The following is a 21,654-nucleotide window of genomic DNA, read 5'->3' as shown; positions in this document are numbered from 1 at the left end:
TGATGTTTTTGGTTGGTTTGATATTTGTTTATATACCGCAAATTATATCGTTATCGCAATATTAATCACCAATATCGCATATCGCAAGTTTTCCTCATATCGTGCAGCCCTAGTAATTATATATCTGATGAGATCCTTGCTGCTATATTTCAGAACTGCTCCTATTTTAATTAGAAACGTTATTCTTTAAATCTATAAAATCTATTAAATCTATATCCTTTTTTTATGAAAACTTAAACAGTGGACTCATTTTAGTACAAACAACATAGAATAGCCATGCTAATGATAGTCAGTATGTTATTATGCTTCTTTGTTAACACTCTTTCTGGCCTTCTTACCCTTTCTTGCCTTTGTTGCATATCTGTTTGCACCTGCATGTCAGGTTGTCTCAATAAGACGATATAGTGCAGTGTCTCCTCTTCCAGGCGTGCTTTGTTCAAACCTCGCTTTTCCCTGCAGCCATTTCTGCAGTGGTCTGCTGCTGACTTTTATGTTGCAGAAAGAAAAACAGGAATAAAGGAGAAATTATTTCATCCTGATGGTGGACAGATAGCAAGGGAAGTCACGCCATCATGCTGTAAAGACATTACTTACACAGCAGAAGTATAATTAATGACAAAGTTACTATTATTCAGCCACCATTTAAAGCTTTAGGTCCACGGATGTAAGGGTTAATATTTGAATTTGTTGATTGGCCTTTTTACATAAAAAAATGAAGGGCAAAGTCAATCAATCAGATTTTAAACAAGTTTAGTGCAATCAGAGGGCCACTTAGTACCGGGCCATAGACAGGGAAAAAAATTCATACGCTAACTTTGATTCTTTGTGCTTTTTAATTTTCTGTTTTTTGGGGGGGGGAAAACTACCGGATTCTGTTCACTACATCATCAGCCTGTCTGACAAAAAGCAGCTGCTCGCTCGGATCGCTGGCTATCGGATCCCAAAGCTAAAATGTATCAAAAGCCAAACGAAAAGACGTGTTTGGAAAGTAAGGAGCCAGTGAGGAAACTGAAGAAGAGCGTTCAGCTTCAAAGAAACATAAAGCTGCTGTGTACAGACATAAACAGGAGTCTTCCTCGACTTGTGGATTTTATGGAGACAGCTGTTTCCACGCACCAAGTCGCTCGGCATAATATGCGGCGACTTACTCTTGAATGTTTCACATAATCTCACAATATTAAAGTTGTAGACACGATGGATTCACGTTTATATCATATTTAGAAAATACCAGTTTTACGACGGTTGTTTCGTCACACCCTAAAAGTTGGACGCGGCTGAAGTGAGCATCCTGTTGTTAGCCTCCACTTTGACATTAAGGGAAAATCTTGATCACAATTTCTAACTTTAAACCAGCCACAAATATTTTACAGAGAATGAAGATTCAATCAAAACGTTAATGAATAAAGCCGAGCTGCTGAAAATGTTTTAGGACTGAGGAAACTTGGAAAAGGGACATTTAGGAATTTTTCCTACAGAAACGCTGGATTAAGCAGGAATTTTCCACTTTTGAAATGCAGCCCTGATAGACAGAAAAACGTAAAACATCTGTTCAAATGTACATTCCTCCGGGGAAGTGTTTGATTGGTGGAAGAGGCTAATGAAGGCTAGACGATCCTCCTTTCATCTGGTTTTCTTGGTGATGCCGGCAGTTGTCCTGGTAGTGTTCCTGTTTTGTGTGTGTGTGTGTGTGTGTGTGTGTGTGTGTGTGTCACACAGTTCCATATGTTTTATGTTATGTGACATTAAATACTGTCAAAACATTTTAAATTGTAATGAATTCATTGAAAGTGAATTAGATATGAATGACATGCAGATGTGCCACCAATCCTCAGCTACTTAAAAAGACACTGAATATGTAGACATCATTTTTTTTCCTGGACCTTAACTTCAAGTGATTATTTTCTAACTGGACCTCTTTAACCCTTGTGCTATCTTAGATGACCCCACCCTTACATTGTCATGTTCTCCCGACCATGAAAAAGGTGGATAAATGTGGAAAGATTTCATGTAATCCATGGACACCAGTATGGTTCACAAATCATTGAAGAAAAAAGGTTCAGAGCACTGTCTAGTGGGTCTAGATGACCCAACTCCCAATGTTAAAGAGCCTAGGATAGCACAAGGGTTACAACATCCTCACAGAAATCTTTATGTAAAATGAATGAAAAAACAATCACTCGATTTTTCTAAACTTAAAATTTTTAAACTAGTGATGATTTTCATCATGTTTAGCTTTATTAGATAAACTGAGCTCAGAACCAGTTAAAAAATGAGGCATAAGATTTCGTCGTCTATGAAAAAAAATTCCCAAACACAACATTTACTCTGTGAACAAAGCCTGATGCTTTGTGCCTTTCAGTTGTTGTTGACCTGGAAGATGGAGGCGTGTGATGGAGGAGAGTGACTGACAAAGGAGAGGAGGGAAAAAGAAGATAGGCAGAATGGTTAACTATTCATCCATCTCTCTTCCAACACCTCCCTCACCACTGTCCCCCCCCCCTCTGTTTGTTCTGCCTCTCTTTTTTGGAAGCTAGATGAATGTTACACATTTTTTTTTGTGTGTGTGGTGGTAGTGAGTGCAATTGTGCGCGGTGTGTGCTAGCTTTTTGTGAGTGCGTGTTTGAGCTTTGTTTTATTTGCCTTTGCTTTGTGTGTGCTTCCTATGTATGGATGGTGGGCGGAGGGGATTGGCTTGTGTGTGTGTAAAACAGTCGGCAGCCAGTGTCATCTTTTCTTTTTCCACACTCGCATGCATATTGCATAAAAATTGTCATGCATGTGGGTAGCAGGGGAGTTAAAAGGTTAAGCCACCAAACCACGATTATCCACATTCAAAAATATTCAAAAGGAAATACAAAGAAGACCCAATACTTGGTGAAAACGTACAGATAGAGGGTTTTTACACTGCACCTGTGTCTGGGGCTCATGTTGCTGGAGCCTTCTGGATTTGATGGATGTTTTTTTTCCTCTCTGTTGTGTGGTTCAGACCAAAATCATAAGTGCATTCAAATACAGTGGGGCAAAAAGTATTTGTCAGTCACCAATTCTGCAAGTTGTTCCACTTAAAAAGATTAGAGGGCAGTAATGTTCAGCATAGAAACACATCATCATTTAATTGTGCAGAAAAGAAATATTTGGTCAATATTTGGCCCAATATTTGCTTTATGTAACCTTGGTTGGCAATGACAAGGTCAATGGTTTCCTGAAGGTCTTGATCTGCCCAATAAATCAAAATTTTACTGTCATTGAGCTATCAGCCTGTGCAATACGTGTATCGCAAAAGACGGTGTAAAATGTGATAAATGGTTACAATACATTTTAACAGATATGCTAAAATAATCTCATGGTAGCTTGGCGACTCAAATAGAGCCCTTTACTCGTTTGACTAATCGGATGGACCCCTTCACAAATGTTGAACTTTCAAATGAAGCCCTTTTCTGTTAAGTGTGCGCCTCCTATGTAGTCATTGGGTCATTTGGAGTATAATTTCCCTTATGTTGACTTTTTTAAAAATAAAACTATTGCAGTGAAATACAAAATTAGTTGGTTTTTTTTTGTTTATAAATCACAAGTCAACATCACGATATTGATCACTAGTATTGAACATCGCAAGTTTTCTTCGTATCGTGCAATTATTCTCACTGATGCACACTGTAGCTGCTATTTTGGCTCATTCTTCCATGCAGATCTTCTCAAGAGCTGGGATGTTTTGGTGTTGTGGTTGCTGGGCAACACAGACATTCAACTCCCTCCACAGATTTTCTATTGGACTGAGGTCCGAATACTGGACAGACCATTCCAGAACCTTGAAATGCCTTTTCCATAGCCAACGTTTTGTTGCCCGGCAACGAGTTTGGGGTCATTCTCCTGCTGGACGATTTAGCCATGTTTCATCCTACTATCACTGATGGAATATAGTTTTTGCCCAAAATCTCATCATACATGGTCTGATTAATTCTTTCTTTAATGCGGATCAGTCATCCTGCAGCGACGTGTCTAGAATTTTTTGGGGGGCCAGATATGAGCACATGTTTGGGAAGGGGGGGGGGCACATTTAAATGACCCAAACATAGACTTTTTATAGTTACACTAGCTAAAAAAACAACTTTTTTTATTTAAATGTGAACAATATTTTTAAAAGAATATTGCCACTAAAAACCAAGCATGAACAAGAACAAGTAAAAGCTTTTTTGCAATTAAAATTTTAATACATTTTGCAGAATTTCTGTCTAATTTTGGTCTTTTGTTTACCAAAAACTATTCTGAATTTGACCTTTATAGTTGCTGTCGGTCAGTAAGGCCTATGTTTAGAAATTTGACATTGAAGTAATGACCTTTGTTTGACTAAATCCAGTGTATTCAGATGGAACCTTATTATGTCCATTAGAACCATTTTCATTTTCATTTTTCCCTCTTGTGTTATACTTAAGAAATAAAGCAACATTTTTTGTCACAAAACAACATTTTTGGTTAACATTACAACTTGAGCAATGCAAGGAAATGTATATTCTAGTCCCAGTTGTTATGTTTCAGGTTTAACGGACCACTTTATGATTAAATTTAAAATTATTCACCCCAAGCTGTAGTAACACATTCAAGCAGGCGGTAGAGGCACACAGTACATATGAGGTGCGTTCAAGGACGCTCTGACATTTGAGTTTCGCTATAAAGATGTCTAATTATCCTAAGTTTGATTAGTTACTGTACGAATGTATAACTGATGATTATATTGCTGTTGTGTATTATTTCTACTTAATTGCTTGAAATAAACCATTTCAAATCAAATCAAATCAAATCAAATTTAACATGTAAATTGAAACCAAGTTTCATAGTCAGCTGCAGCATGTCTTATTGTGTGAATATTTTACTGCAGAGTATTCCTTTTAATAAGTCTTTATTGGAAACAGCAAAACAAGCAAACCAGACAATAGCAGGGTTTTAGACTAACTCTTTGCAGCGGTTGTACCAGTGCGCACATGTTTTACTCTTAGGTGCCCCACTTAGAAAAGTTTAAACTGCATTGCAATTAATACCCCACTTTTCCAAATTTCGTTCTTAAATTGCTGTCTTTTTGCTGCTGCTTGCGGCTTAAAGAAGGACAGGACTCTTGGGAAGAACATTTATCACATCATGAAATGTGTTTTTATAGATGAATGCAGCATTTTCAGTATTTCAACTCCAAATTACAAAAGCAATATTGCCAGCCATCATCTTCCTCTAGTCTTTACAGTAAACAGTGCATTATATTATGGGCTTTACTGTATTTGACCAGAAGAATTGGTCAAGCCACTCGAACTGACTTGTATACACCAGGTTTACAGGATTTAGGATTACAAACCTCAACACCCCACTGCTTCCCTGCTTGCTTGTATAGTTTTTCAGCAAAACCTTAGATGCACTAACTTTACTATGCTCTTGCACAAGTACTATTACTCTAATAATTATATTATTATACTCTGCACAGCCACAGTTATAGTCATTTATAAACACTAGTATACTCTAGCACAATTACTGTTTTGCTGTTGCATAGACACTACCATTTTCAGTCAGACATTTAACCTTATTATTTCTCTATAAACTTGAAAAAAGTGTGACCACTTTAAGCACCTGAAGCTTAATCCAAGGGAAAACTCTTTAATCCAGTTTGTTTAAGAGCAATTTATTAGAAAGTTTTGAGAGCAGGAAACAGACATGATTTGGCTCCAGTTGTTTTTCTGCTATTTCAGTCATTTTTTTCACTGGCGAGGTAAATGGTCCCAGTTTCAATTTGGGAAGACAACCACTTCCTTGTTGATGTTGACCTCTGGGTTTCTAAATGAAAAAAAAAAATGTCATTGTAAAACATTTTCAAACTTAAAACATAAATCAAGACAAGGAAAGATTTTTTCAGACTGAAACAATAACTACATTCATTAGTTTTACAATAATTGAAATGTTTGTGCAAGACTATAGTAGTATTTGTGCAGGTTTTTGGTATATTATTGTCTGTGGAGAAATATAAGATGTTTGTTTGTGTGAGAATTTACTTCTTATCTCTTAAACGGCCTTGTAATTTTCATGGACAATGCCCCATTTGTTTCTATTATTAAAAGCTGTATATCTCTCTCACTAGATACAATTTTCAAGAAAAAAGATGGGTTTGTTCTGAAAACATTTCAACATTGACCAAATTGGGAGTTCTGTTAGGTTGTCATCAAGTTTACACTGCTTAGCGTGAAATAAATAGTCCCTTCATATTAGTTGTGCATAAATGAAATAACCACCTATTTCATTATATTAATATAAGCAAGCAGCTGTCTCCCACTCGTGAAGTGGCCCGTTTTCCCTGCAGTGTGCGCAGTACCACTGACAGAGCCTCATTGGGTCGATGTTTAGCACTCTTCGGCTTACTTTGGATCTTGCATTCACCACCTATTTTAAGGGACAATCTGTGTCTTAGATCAATCAGCATGCTGTTAAAGTAGAACCACAGATATTAATTGCGCCGCGGTGCAGCTCGGCGCCCCTGGACCGTGCTGTGGGGCTTTCATGGGGACCTGCTCTGACTGACATTAATGATTTCTAATGAGTTCATGCCACTGGGCAACCAGAGTAAAAACGTGATCGGGGGGCAAGTCTTTTTAATTTTAGTGCAGATCAGGTTTGAACATTCTTAACAAAAAAGTTGTCAATCTTTCTTTTAATCTGCCCTTATTGTCTGGGGCTACATCCATTCGGTTTACGAGGGATGTTAGCTACTCTCCTCCCTCTGACTGCAACTTATTCTAATTGATCCCACACTCACAGGAATTTCTGGATTCAGCTAATCAGAGAGGGGCTCGCTTCTTTCACTACCTCTGATTAGCTTAGACCATGATGCGGGGCTCAATGTGAAGAGATGATTTAATTTTTTTAAATTGTATCCCATTGCAACCTGAGATTTTTATTGTGGTAGCATTTGCGACCAAATTGGTCCCACTCTAGAGCCTTGAATAATTATGTCAAATGTGCATGATGTCCAATGCAGTAATGGAAAAACAGTGTTTGCTATGCATATGTGGCAGCTGTCCACAAGATGTGGGGTTTGGTCTGTAAACAGCAGCATCTGGTCCCTTTAAGCACTATGACATTTGATCAGAGCTTAGTTTGTATGAAACAGTCCTTCCCTTTTAGAGCTAAATCCCCCAGTGAACTCAACAGAACATTATTACCAAATGTGGGAAAGACAATAAATATGTGACAGTTGCTGCAGGTAATAGTTAAAGAAAGAAACTTCCTCGTTTCTCCTGTTTGTAATAATATTGTAAAATATAAGCCACCTCTCGGTCTTAATTTCAGGGATACATTTATAGTTCTTAAATATGTATAAACTCATTAACTAAAGTAAAATTCAATTAACAAAACATGCAGTGGGTGCTTTTTGGTTTGAAGATTAGAAACAAGGTCAATACAAGGTCAATTAAAGGCAGACGCACTTAGCTAAAAGGAGCAGATAATAATCAAGCAGCCAGCTAACACAAGCACCAAATTGAAATAAATGGTATAGTTTTGATCTCAGCATTGTTAGTTAAAAATCTAGTTTTGAATTGAATTCTGATGGCATTGAACAACCCAATCCAGCATAGACAATTTTAGCAGAGAAGATTAAAAACAAGTAACGGCCACCAAGTTAAACTCGCCTCATTCAGTTTTATGTAGTCATGAGCAGGGATCTATTCAACAAAGAGTGTTAACACAAAAATTGATAAGAAGCCCTTTCTTGGTTTCAATATTGTATGCAGTTCAATTTTCTAATTCTGCCGTATTTATTTTAATGTACGTGACATTTTCTTAAATAGAAATCACGATTTTTAATCTACATGATGAATAGCATTTGTTCTACTTTTTAAGTCGGTTGAAGAATGTGTATTTGTACAGACGCTATGTCCATTTGCCACAATAGACACAAAACAAATAAAAGGCTTAAAAATGAAAATAAAAAAAGCATTCAAGTATAAAAACAGTGTTATAAAAATGACCAAGTATCATAAACTTAAAAAAAAAAGACTAAAACTTTTGCCGACTAAAAAACTTAAAAGTTTAAAAAAGACAACCTTACAAAAACCTCCAAATAGGGGACTGGTATAGCTGAATTTCCCTACTATGGGGATTAATAAAATTCATCTTAATCTTAGTCTTAATCTAAATGTGCTGAAGTGTTAAGACGATAAATAGGTTTTAAACTTTCTTTAAACCTGCCAGCAGGAAACTTGAAGCTAAATTATCAAACTTTTGGCGTAGTTACCAATTATTTTGATTATTTTACCCAGTTTTTTTTATAGTAATGCAACAAATATAAATACACGCAAGTCTGGATATATATGTTTTTTTTAATCAAAATATTGTTTAATATCATAGTTTACAGACATATGGATCATTTACTTGTTTTTTTTTTATCTCTGTGTTGCTTTTTAGGTCATCTGAAAGGTTATAATCGCTAATACAGCTGCAGTTGTAACATAAAAAAACTATGTTTTATGAAGCCATGTTTTAAAAGTTAAAGTCCTTTTGTTGTACTTCAAACAATATATCCACTACTAAGCAAAAGCTGTAGAATACCCACACATTTTCTACTTTCTAAGTGATGAAGTCCACCTTTATTCTAATCTTTAGAAAAATACGGAATAAAACAGAAATCATAGAAACAAGTCTTAATCTCAACATATATTCTACATCTTAGCCTTATCAAAGTAATTGTCTTTGGCAAATATACCAGCTGAACAGACACAAAGCATTCTTTTAACAACAAAAATCTTCCTACTTGCATTACAGAGGTTCCCATAAATGTTACACTGGCAGGTTTTACTTTTAGTCATCTCTCTTGTCGATCACAACCCGAGCTCAATGGGGTTCCGAGCTGTCTACTCCTCATTTTTAAAGATCTTTAAATGTTCTCCCTAGGTAGTTGTGGCATAGCTTGTGTTTGAAGATGAACCCCAGAGCAGCTAGACACACACTTTAGGGCACTGCATGATGCTGTGGAAGCAGTTTGGGTTTTGGATGCGTCTCACTTAGAATCCCTTCTGTGTTTGACAGTTGATGCCCTACACTCTTTTCCTGTTTCCTCAAACATACTTTTTTTTATAACTCCCTAACCTGAGTTGTTTTTCAGTTTGAGAACCCTTCCCTTTTTTCAACTTCTTGCACCTCATTTATGCATTCCATAATTTTCTTTGCAGTTTTTGAGCTGTTCAGATCTCGAGACCTGCCCCTTTTTCTCTCCATAATCCTAGATTATGCAACATGTTTAGCTGTTCCCATTACTGCGGCTCTTCTGGACAGAGACCTCAGATAATGTTCTTGGAATCTGCTAGTCACCCCTCCCAGCTGGAGGGTTTTTCACTTCAGGCATTGGATGCATTCAGTTTTAGAGTCTCAGGTGAGAACACCTCATACCAGCAGTTGGTTTTGTTTTTTCTCACTGCACAATTATTGATCCATGTGCAAAGCTGTTCTTCTGTTGTGTGAATTTTGTACATTAAAAACACTTAAAAAACAGTTTTTAGAAAAGAAAGATATACAGGAATAATCTAAAATTGAATGGTGGATTTGATGAATTGATATTCCTTTAGATGGATGGATGCATGGGTGGATGGCTTTTCAATTTTTGTATAAGGCAAAAGTTTAAAAAATAGATATATTACTTTATAAAAATATTTTTTGCATAGTGTCACTGCAGATACAGTGCCACTGGTATGCAAAGCAGGCACAGCTTTTCTGCACTTGAGGGTGTATTAAAACCTAGATGTTCAAAAATTGAACAGGTTTTACAGGAAACAGGTTTGGGGGTTCAGTGATGTATTGTCATAAATCTGTTTAATCTGCAAAATGCAAGTCTGTGGTCAAAGTTTCTGTGACATCTGCTATGGTCAAGCAAAAAGTTCTATTTATATTTAGACAGCAGCTATAGCTGTATAGCTGTGAATTATGGGCGGGACCGTTGGTGCAGAGTAAGCATTCCCATAATTTATCTGTTTACGCTGTCCCGCTAGCTTACAGCCCCTCACCACATTACCGGTGCAACATAAATGGCGAGCGTTATTGGAGTCATCCAGCCGTTGAGTTTTGAGCCAGACGCCAGCTCAGACAAGGAAAACAAAGACGCACATGAATCTAGTCGTATACAAGTGGATGCATCAGAGTGGAGCGAAGCAGGGAGCTCGTTTCTTGCTTTTGTAGATTCTATGTCACTGCAAAAAGCGTTTTCCAACAACATTTTTTTTATCTGAACAACAATTTGTATAAAAAAATACCCAGAAATGCAATTTTAAGAGGAATTTTCTTCCATCAAATGCTTTAACTCCATCATGAGAAAAATGCCACAAGAACACAATTTTCATCAGAGTGGGTCTTTGAGTTGGGGGTCTCTTTTATCCTATATGCTAGCAATTCAAATCATTTCACACTATTTAGTTAATCCGTTTTTTTAAATCAGTATGAGTTAAATTGGTTGGATGAGTTAAATTGCATGCAGTGACAACAGAGCACACTTGAAAATGGAACTAGTTTTAGCAGTGATACAGTACTATTACCGTTCTTTCTTTAGTTTTTTTTGAAGTTTTCAGGAACCAAACTCAAAGACTTTACGGATTAAAGTTTCATAGTAGCGTCACAACTTTTGCTGCAAACACAAAACCAATAACCCTGAGCTGAACGTGATAGAATGGAAACAATCACTAAGCCCTTTGTCATTCCAGGGATTTGTCAAAGTTTATTATCTTTTCCTCTTTTTTATCATTCCTTTATCTGTGTGATTACAGAAGTTGTTTGGCTAACACATTGTTGTCACTGTGTATGTAAAATATTTCCCTGATTTCACCTCAGGAATTCTGGAATGCATTCTTTAATCCTATATTGATTTTGTGCATTTAATCTGCATGGTAGATAACATATGTATCATGTTTGTTTATAGAAAAATGTTAAATTAACCTTCATAGCATAATGATCAGATACTAAGGCAACCACGCCTTTGTCAGTCTGCCCCAGGGCAGCTGTGGCTACATCAGTAGTTTGGCATCGCCAAGTATGAATGAGGAGTATACTTATATAGTGCTTTACTACCTTCCTTGAAGGCCCAAACAGTTCACAGTCACAGTCCCGTCCACCCAATCACACACACATTTACACACTGATGGTGGCTCCGCTGCCAAACTCTGGCGCCAACCTTTAACCACCACCAGCAACATGGGGTTCAGTGTCTTGACCAAGGACACTTCGACACATGGGCGGGCAAGGTGGGAACCTGCAATATTTCGATCAGAGGTCGACCACTCTACCTCTGCACCATGTATGCCTCATGTATTTATTTTCACTTCTTTCAGTTGTACAACTTAATTATCATGAGAGAACAGCCACTGTTTTCTCATGATAATGGCATAAAACTATCTCGAGATCATGGCTTGATAAAGTGTTATCTTGAGAAAACAGAACAAAATCTATTTTTATTGGAGATCACTGAATGTCTCCTGGAGACGTGGAGGGGATTGGTTCCTGCAAGTGCAATTAGCTGGAGTAATCATCCTCTGAAATGATGATAGCCGAGTTAAAATTGGTTTCTGACCAAACTTAGTTAGTAAGTAATCAATGATCAATAACTGATGATCCCGTGTCTTCGTCACCCTCTTATGTTTTTCTGCTGGCGATTGGGGAAAATGCACCCAGTTATCTCAAGAAAACAAAAATCGTTTTCACAAGATCACGACTTAATTACCCATTTTCTAAGGAGAAAAAAAAGTTAGAGTTTTATTCCATTATCTCAAGAAAACAGTTGTTGTTATCTTGTGATAACAAGTTATTAAGTCTTTATCTCAAGAAAACAAGCTAAAAAAAGCAGACGTGGCGGTTCTCATCTTCCATACTCAAGGATAAAAAAAGAGTTATAAAAACCCACAGATCAAGCAGAGCTTTTTTTATAGCACTAAGAAACCAAGCGAAAAATGAAGACCTAGTTAATACCTGTATTCTTCACCCAGTGTGCAGCAATCCAGAAGAATGATCATAAAGAAAAATCAAGCGGTTCACGTTTTTTTAATTACATTTTTGGTAACATTTAAAACAAGCTGTGGAATTGAGATGATTTTTGTTGGGAGGAACATATGAAGAAAAATAGAAACAATTGAAATAATAGATCAATTTTCATTAAAATTTTAATTTATGTTTTCTTTTGAATAGTCATCCAGTGAAGCATCCAGTTGTCTTCTTTACACTAAGCTCAGTACCATCTTCATAAAAACTAAGATAAAATAGTTTGTTATTATGCTCACACAATAGGCCTGCACAATAAATTGCAAATTTAGCGTTATGGTGATATCAAGCTGTTTAATATGCATATCGCAATAGACGGCAGGAATCGCAATAAATGGTTACCTTAAATGTGCTAAAACAATCTTATGGCAGCTTGAAGTATTTAGCGAATCAAATAAATCCATTTATGCACTTGACCAATCAGATGGACGCCTTCACATTGTTGACCAATCGGATGGAGCCCTTTGATGTTAGATGTCTGCCTCCTTTGAAGACGAGGGTCGTTTGTAGTGTAATTTAAGTTATGTTAACTCTTATTTAAATATTGTTTTAGTAAAATGGAAATGATGTTTTGGTTGTTTTGCTATTTGTTCTTGTATCGCAAGTTTAATCGTCATCGCAATATTGATCACTAATAGCATATATCGCGAGTTTTCCTCATATTGTGCAGCCCTATCACACAGCTGTTTCTGTTCTGTTATATCTCTGTACTTTCATGGATTTTATGCTGAGTCCTTCTATCTGCACATAAAGCCGTATATTTTTAGTTTTTCTAGTTCTTTAGTAACAACTAAAAGCTATTTTCACTGATTATTGCTGATATTTTACTCACACTGAGCTTTTCTCAACCCTCCCTGTAGTGTTGCTAAGCAGTATTTGCATTTGTGGCTCGGCAGCACCCTGGAGCTGCATCATTCGATTGAAATTAAACAGAAGCCTACTTCTCCCTGAACTTCCACATCTGTTTGCATGAACATCCTGTGTTAAATCTGAACTCATTGCATCATGTTGGGCCTCACCGAAATAGCTGGACCACATCTAAAGGGTCACAGCCCCGTGGCAGCATTGGTTGGGGCTCTACACCAGCTTCTCTTGAGAAGTTCTGCAACTTCTTTAAGTCAGTGGAAAGGGTTGGCTAACTTTGTGATTACAAGTTGTTACTCATTTAAAATTGACTTTGAAAAACGTACTTTTACATGGCTAATCAGTCTTTATTTTGCCTCAGTACAGTCCAGCTGAAGAAATTGCTGGTCATTCTTTCAAAGTACCAGAAACATTCTGCTCCTTTGCCAACTACAGAAGCTATGTTTGTATTGTAAACTAGTTTGTTTCAGAAGTACCGTTAACCCAGCTTCTTTTTCTTTCTTCTGTTTCTCCAGCAAATGGTAATGAGCCTGCGGGTGTCAGAGCTGCAGGTGCTCCTGGGATACGCTGGCCGCAACAAGCATGGACGCAAGCACGAGCTGCTGACCAAGGCATTGCATCTGCTGAAATCTGGCTGCAGCCCTGCCGTGCACATGAAGATCAAAGAGCTCTACCGAAGGCGCTTCCCGGCCAAAATGGTCTCCCATTCAGAGCTAGCTCTTCCGGGGCCACATCACCCGGCCTCTGCTGGAGTGGTTGGGGGAGGTGGTGCTGCACTGCCTGCTTGCATGACACAGTTCGCGTACGAGGGTCACGCCGGGCACGGTGGAGCCCCGTCACCAGCCGCTCTGCTGCCCCTCTCACTGCTCGGGCCTGGGAAACACGAGTTGACTGGACTGGCACACCACCTGCCCGCCTCCGCCTCGCTGCATCCTGTCCACCCAGATGTGAAGCTCCAGAGGCTTCCCTTCTACGACATGCTGGATGAACTCATCAAGCCAACCAGTCTAGGTTAGAAATGCTTGTGTGGGTGGACTTTTTGGTGGAAGAGTTGAAGCATGTGGCTCATAAAGGCAAAGGCTGTTGTGTTTGTGCAGTTTCATACTGCAGATACATCCAAAATGAAGCTGTTCATATGACATTACCTCATCATTCTTGCAGTTCATGCTGGGAGTCTTTTCTGACTTCATCCCGAATAGGATTTTTGTTTGTTTGTTTGTTTCTCAAATTTCTAATCGACCAAAGCGCCACAGACGTTCAAGCTAAAAGTTGATAGACATTTATACTGTAAAATCAGTTGAACCAGGTGCTTTAAGCAGAGGCATTTGCATGTCTTTTCCCATTAAAAAAGGCTTCTGGCCTGTGTTGGTGTGTTCTGCCAACAAATGTGTTGAGACAGGGTGCAGAAATGTTGCCGTAAATATGTGTGGCATATTTCTCCAAAGCTTGTGGAGGAGAAGAAAAAGCCTAAGTTGACAAAGGTCATTAATTAATTAACCCTACAAAGACTATAATGCAGTTCACCTTTCTCTGTCTGGTTGTTTTGCAGATTTGTTTTATTTTTTTCTCCTGTTCAGAATGCAGTTAACTTGCCAGATAGACATAAATCTTCCATTGCTAGAAGATCTTTGTTTTCATTCTAATACAAAACTGGACTTTTTTTTCATCAAAGATTTGAACTTTGAGAGTTTGAACGAGAGAGAAGAGTGGAAAAATGTTGACACTGTCTGAGAGTAGAGTATAAAGTGAGTTTTGGGGAGTTGTACAGCCTTAAAATATATATAAAAAAACAAAGACCACAACATTGCAGATTTTGTCTACTGCTGATCATTTTTTGGAACACAGCTGCTTTGAACTGCTTTAAAAATGAGGGACCACTGTAATATTTTACCTTTCTGCTATCTGACTACGAAGCATTCATTTGCAAGTTGGAAAGTCGCTCCATCTCCTTTTGAGAATGGCAGATGAGTTTAATGTTTTATCTGTCTTTTACTATGTGCATAGCTGTGAGAGCCGTTTTCCAGTTCAGTGGATAGCTGTAAATCAGTCACATCAGTCTAACCATCTGCATTTACTTGAAATCTAGCTGTCCTAACACAAAATACATGTTTAACTTCTGACTAATAGACTGCTTCGTCTCTATCCGGCAACGCCCAAGTGTACTTAGTCCTGAGTTAAATCAACAGGGCAGTGCAAATTATAGACACACTTACAGTGGAGGGTCTATCACAGGTGTGGGTGGAGTATCAGCAGAGAATTTATTGGGGATAGACAAAGAAACCAAATCAGCTTTTTTGTCTGATAAAAGGTTTCAGCTTCATCAGACAGTCAGCTGTGGGTTCCACTTTGGGTTTCTCATTTCTTTTATGTGAATGATTTACACATCAAAGATTGTTTTGACTCTAGTCAAACATTATCCCTTAATTTCTTTCACAGTACAATCTAAAAACATTACATTTTAATTTCCTCTTTCCTAACTTTCAGGTTGCAGTGAATCCAATTCTGTTTATTGTGGCACAGAAAACACCCATAAGAAGGAAGATTTAGTTAAACATTTGAAGAAAGCAAAATGAAACAGTCACTTTTTAGACTGATAGGGACCCAGCATTTTAGACCAAAGTTCTATTCACGCTCTGCTCTTGAATTCTCTGCTTAACAGACTTTTAATCCGTTTCATCTCGGTTAGATTTGTCTTTGCATTAGGTCTACATCCAGCACACAGCCTGCACTTAGCATAATAACACTATTTGAGCTCTGGGATATTTTGCAAATATATGGAAATGCCAAGATTTTTCTATATTAGCATTTTAATGGAGAAAGAGAACATTTTGTGATTAATTTGCCTGCAGATGAATGTACAAACACAGCGCCTGCAGCTCTGTCATCACACCACCCTTCTCCTTTCTGTTTCTCACTCTATCCATTTCCTGCCTACACGTGCTCCATCCTGCTTGGGCTCTTCTCGTCCTCTCCCTCCCTCCCTCCGTCTTCGGTTTCCATGACCATCCTTGCTCAAAATTTGCATGCAAAGTGATGAAAACAGCCAGGTGTGCACCTGTGTCTGCAGAAAAACACAGCCTCCTTTTGTTTAAGTTTCAGTTATAGTCGTTCTCTTCGACTGGAAAAAACACAGCAATAAATAATGCATGCCGTCTTCAGACAAATACAGGCTGTTGCATGATAGAAGAAGGAAGTATATGTGTTGCATGAAGATAATTATTTGGATTTTCCTCAAAATTTAAACTGCATTCTGTGCTGTATTCCACCCACCAGTACAGTTTTTAATCTTTTAAGATAGATGCTCTCTGTCCTGACTGTTCATGCTTCTTTTTTCCGTTCAGTCCATCACTTCACCTCTATTGTTTACTGACCTGTTGTTGTGTCTCCTGCTGTTTGGCCTCTCAAAACAGAAAGATTCAGTTGATGGTCTCAAGCAGGTTTTACAGAGTATTGTGCATAACAGCTTTATAAGGCGACGGAAGGAAACAGTTGGTTGTGAAATCCAGAAAGATTGACATGTGTATTGATTTAAAAAATCGAGGGCGGCCATGGTGCAGTGGAAGGGCGGTCGACCTCTTATCTGAAGTTTGCAGGTTCGATTCCCGCATTGCCCGCCAATACGTCGAAGTGTCCTTGGGCAAGACACTGAACCCCACCTTGCCTCTGGTGAAAGGTTGGCGCCAGTGTTCAGCAGCGGAGCCGCCACCAGTGTGTGGATGTGTGTGTGTGTGTGTATGTGTGAATGGGTCTGTAAAGTGCTTTAGGCCTTCGAAGAAGGTAGAAAAGCGCTATAGAAGTATTTACCATTTACTATTTAAAAACAAGTTCTAAACTTGTCACAGAAAACAAAGCAATGAAGCATTTATTAATAGGATTATTATAGGCTGGAAAACTTGTGCATGATCAAATCCTGCAAGATAAATATGGGCTATGCAAGCTTCTTAATCTTAATTAATGGGATTTTTTTGTGTTTTGAGCAACTGATAAATTAGCTTTGGAAATCACAAAAATCCGACCTGCAATGTTCCCTTGTCTTTTTCAGAGATAAAGCTACATGGACAGAGTATAAAATCGATTTATACACAGTTTTATTAAACCCGGTAGTAAACGTTGGCTTTGCGTGTGGATATATCAGGGTGACTGTAGGATTGTCTAAGTTTTCATGCTGGATACTACGATGGAACAGTGACAAACTCCACAGTTAGTGTTATGTCATTGGGGGGGGGGGGGGGGGGTCACTGTTCAGTGTTGCCTCAATAGTAAATACATGCATATAGGGGGTTTGATTTTGATTGAATGATATGGATTACAGAGTATTGCTTTTTATTATTCTTGGTTTTAGAAACCAACTGACAACAATGTCAAATTCCTGGAGAGTAGCTGGTGACCCTACCTTGGCTATCATGCCATAAATAGCTGTAAAGAAGCTCTAGGAAACAGGTTTCTTGTGCAGATGTAAATACAGTTATTATTACTTGGACACAGCCCTCGCCTCGCCTTGCCTCTCTAGTCCTCTCCCCTCCTGTCATCTGCCTATCATTACCCCTCCCACTGGTACAGATGCGTTCCGCTCAGTATATTCGGTCTGTGGAAAAACGGTTACAGCCAGCAGTTCAGTTCCATCACCATTATCTGGTTAACCCTTTGCTCCGTTCCATCTCTTCCTTCATTACCATGACGACCTCTTGGTGACACTCATTCTCAACCTTGTTGTCCAAAGGGACCCATGCTGCGGTGCTCAGTAGTGCTGGGCGATTAATCGATTCATTTAAATTTGTTGTTTTAGATGATTCATTTTAGGGAAAATTGAGATTTTATTTTCCCAGCTCCTTGCTCTATAGCGTTTCTGTTATTTGGAGTAGAGTCAGTCCGCCGTTCTCTCGCAAAGCACAGACCTGAAAACAGCAGCAAGCCAAGGGGAGCTGAGAAAAAACAAAACAAGAGAGGCACCTGACCCCCGTAACTTCTGCTAGTTGCCTCCGTGTAGCTTCAGTTTCAAATGAGAAATCAGCGGGACACTACGATTTTTGACAGGATCCAGAAAAAACTGGAGGATAAACCTGTTGGACTTAGAGCAGCAACAGACAGTTTGATTAAAAGTGTTGATTTGGAGACAGCAGTATAGATGCTGATGCTGCGATGCGAAATGTTATGATGCTGTGATGCTATGCTAACGAGCTGTTCTGTGTATCCCCTACATTTGATCACAGACCGGTTTAAATTCAGACTATATTTCCACGGAGCAAACTTTAAGACGTGAAGGATAAATGCAACAAAATGAATTCATAGAATATTTATAAAAACTGTATTTTATAAATATAATAACAGTCACTTTTTATGGAACTGTTGTAGAAGTGCCTTTGTAACGTTAAATATTTTATTGCGCTGAAAAAAGCCCCCCCCCTCGTGAGCGTGCTGCATCTTTACTGTCAATATCAAGAACCCCAAATATAATCATGTTTTAAGGCTGTTTTTGTTATGATTTCATGTAAAGGATTCAAGTGGAGTCAGAATTAGGAAAAAAGTGCTTTTTCTGTCGATCTGCTCCCCTTTAGTAAATCTGTCCTTGTTTTCTCAGCAGGTTTGACTTTGACTTTACATTTGGTTCGGACTCCAGGTTACTGACTGAAACCCCTCCTCTCATTGGGGCATTTTTCAGCAAGAAAATAAAACAACTCATTTGTGATTGAAAATAAAACATTTCACAGACGGTGTGAAAACGCCAAAATCAGAACGCAAAGATTAATTAGAAATCAACACAGAAGTTCCTTAGAACTTGTTTTTATCTGATGTTTTCATTATGTTGTGACGTCCTCTCTATTTCCACTTATCCCAATACAAATTTTTAAAATAAAACCTTTAGTTTTTCTCTGCAAAATAATGGAATCATTTGGTCAGTAGATTTTTTATCATAAAATTCATTGTCTAAATTTTATGTGCTATGCTATATAGTTCCATATCAGCCTTGGTACCAACCCTGATTGTTTCATTTTTTTTTAAAGTGTTATAGTCAGAGCTAAAAAATATTGACATACAGTTATTTAACTAAACTGGTGATCAGTCATGTGTTTGCATCATTTGGGATTTTTCTGAAAAATTTACAAAGAAATGTTATTTTTGGAAGAACGTAGAAAAGGTCTAGTCATTTCCACTTCTCCAAACTGCTTCGATCAATATAGGAATGAGCTGGTTGTACCTGTAAATGTGTCCTGGTGGGAGGATGTTAGGGCTCTCACAGAAGATCAGCCTGTGACTGTCTGTCTGTCATATTGTTTTGGCTAACTTATGGTGTCTTCCTTATTTTCTCCTAATAGCTTTTGCTCATGTCCCAATGAAAAATAAAAGTATTTTTTAAGGACAGCGTTTGGCAGAGGTTACCATAACCATGAGATGCACTTTGTGTGGATTGTGGCACCCTGTGTTCACCTTTTGGCATATCGCTTCAGGGATCGCCACAGCTAATTAGCTTTCAGTGATTCACACAGTCTAATATCTCCCTTTGGCAGAGAGTTTTTACACCGGATGCCCTTCCTGCTACAATCCTGTATTTTACCGGCGCAGAGAGACCCCCTAGCTACATAGATGGGCAGTAGCGTGAAGGGTCTTGCCCAAGGACCCACACCGAATGAAGCTCATTAAGCCCCCTGGGAAGCGAACCCCTGGTTTCCCACGTGCCAGTCCTACACCAGCCAACTGAGCGATCCAGCCCCTACCCTGGGCAGCCTCTGCTGGACATCATTGACATTACTTTCCTCGCAAAGAAAGCTGAAAGAGCTGGTTCACAGGCGCTCTGCTCTGTCTGACAGCTGCAGAGATGGTGTCTGCTCAACATTGGGGGCACTAGACTTCTTTCTGTTGTCCTGACAAAGGCTACAGCCAGACTGTGCTGTAGTACTAATGATTTTAGCAACAACTGTTTCTTCTAAGTGTAAAGCTGACTAAAGGCCACTGTTCTGAGGCTTAATGCTTTTGCTGGGGGAGTACTGAAGGGAAACTACTGTATTCCTGAACTCCTGTTGTGCGTTGGCAGCATATAAATCATAGATGTGGCTCAGGTTCTAACAGGAACAGCTGGACTACAACACAGACCAAACTGATGCGGCAAAAAACTAACTTGTTGCAGCTGTTCCCGCCAACAACAGCTGGATGCTGTCAAATGTGACCTTTTGAATTTTTATTTATATTATCTGTTTGTTGGACAGAAATGATTTGTGTTATTGTTCAAAAATGAAACAGGTCCTTTTCTTAAGAAGTGGTGCTTGTTACCAAAAAAGATAAAACTCTTCAAACATAACTGGAAATTCAATATTTTAAAAATCAATCCATCCTCTTGTTGAAGAATTGTACTTTGTTGCAGTTTTAGTAACACTCTTAAAGTTCCCCTCTGATGAAAATCATGTTTTTTGAGTTTTTGACATTGTTCTTAAGAAAGAGAACAAATGTTATAAGAAATCATTTCATTTTTGCATTTCTGAAAAATTCTCCTTTTAAATAGCTGTCAATCAAACTGCTAATAAGCTATCTTATTAGTTCCACATTGTTAATGACTAAACATACCTGACCCAGGTATTGAGCAAAAAGGAGGCCAGAAAGAGCTGGAAAACAGGCTGGGTGGTAATTCTTGATCAGTGTTTTTACACCGGTGTGCCGCGGCACATTAGTGTGCCGTGGGAGATGGTCAGGTGTGCCGTGGGAAATTGCCCTCATTAACGGATCTAAAAACATTTTCCATCTCCAGGAAATCAGCTCTGTGTTCATCCAAACAGGCCCTGATAAAACACTGAGTAGTTAGAAATATGAAAGATTGTAAAATACTTTTTTCTTTGTGTTTATTTGATTCTATTAAAGACATTTTGATAAGAATGACGGTACCGCGATTTAGCCGTAGCGTCAGCTGTTTTCAGAAAAGTCCCGCCCCTTTAACTGTCTCCACCAATCATTCTTGGAGGCTTAATCACACTTCATCAGTCTGACCAATCAGAAGTGGTTAAAGTCTCCACTTCCTTGTTCAGATTCTGCTCATAAAGTCGCTCAGTTCTAACAAAAATACCAGCTAAAGCTCGTATTTTGCCGTGTAACTTTCCAAAGAATCTGGTGTTAGACCGTGGAACAAGTGAACTAAACCATGAAGCTCAGAGATGCTAGTCTGTTCCAACTACCCCTGGCTGTAGCCAGGGCTTACTCAGTCTGTCTGTGTTCGGCAGCTGTTTGCACTACATCTCCCATGATGCATTGGGTCAAAGTGACAGCGTCTCAGCGCACAATAAGTCTTCCTTTGACGTCTTGAAACCACAACGAACACACATCAAACAGTTTTTAAATCTTCTAACTTAACTTTTATTACATCTTTTAGAAAAAACAGCTGCAACTTCCAGCTTTTTCTGCCACAATTATCACAAAAATGCATGTGAGATTGCGGAGGGGCTGTAGATCAATACAGACTATGAGATTCTCCTTTTTTTTTAAACTTTTGGATGCTGGTTCGCCGCTGGATTTTTGTCAAGGTTAAAGTGTGCTGTGGCTCAAAAACGGTTGAAAAACACTGCTCTACATGTTTTCCAACCATCCTGCCATTGAAGCTCCTTATTGGCTAAATTTACCTGCTCCAGGTAATCTAGGCCTGGATTTGGGCACCCCTGCTCTAGAGGACCCGGGTTGGCCATCCCTGCAGGGTCTCGGTATTAGCCAAATACTACTTCAAACGGTAAATATCTAAGTCTTGGAGATTCTGTAATTATTTTTCTTTAA

General features: G+C 38.6%; 1 protein-coding gene across 1 annotated transcript in view; it reads left to right on the top strand.

The window, feature by feature from the left end:
- Positions 1–21,654, top strand: part of LOC101169428 (E3 SUMO-protein ligase PIAS1) — an 80,270-nt gene that overhangs the window by 25,341 nt on the left and 33,275 nt on the right. Inside the window, exon 2 of the mRNA XM_023953063.1 lies at positions 13,422–13,917. Within this exon, the coding sequence (XP_023808831.1) occupies positions 13,422–13,917 (496 nt within the window). The remainder of the gene's footprint in view (positions 1–13,421; positions 13,918–21,654) is intronic.

Source organism: Oryzias latipes, chromosome 3, assembly GCF_002234675.1.
Source record: "Oryzias latipes chromosome 3, ASM223467v1".
Taxonomy (NCBI): Eukaryota; Metazoa; Chordata; class Actinopteri; order Beloniformes; family Adrianichthyidae; genus Oryzias; species Oryzias latipes.
The sequence above is the reverse complement of the archived record's forward strand: the minus strand, read 5'-3'. Positions and strand labels throughout refer to the sequence as shown.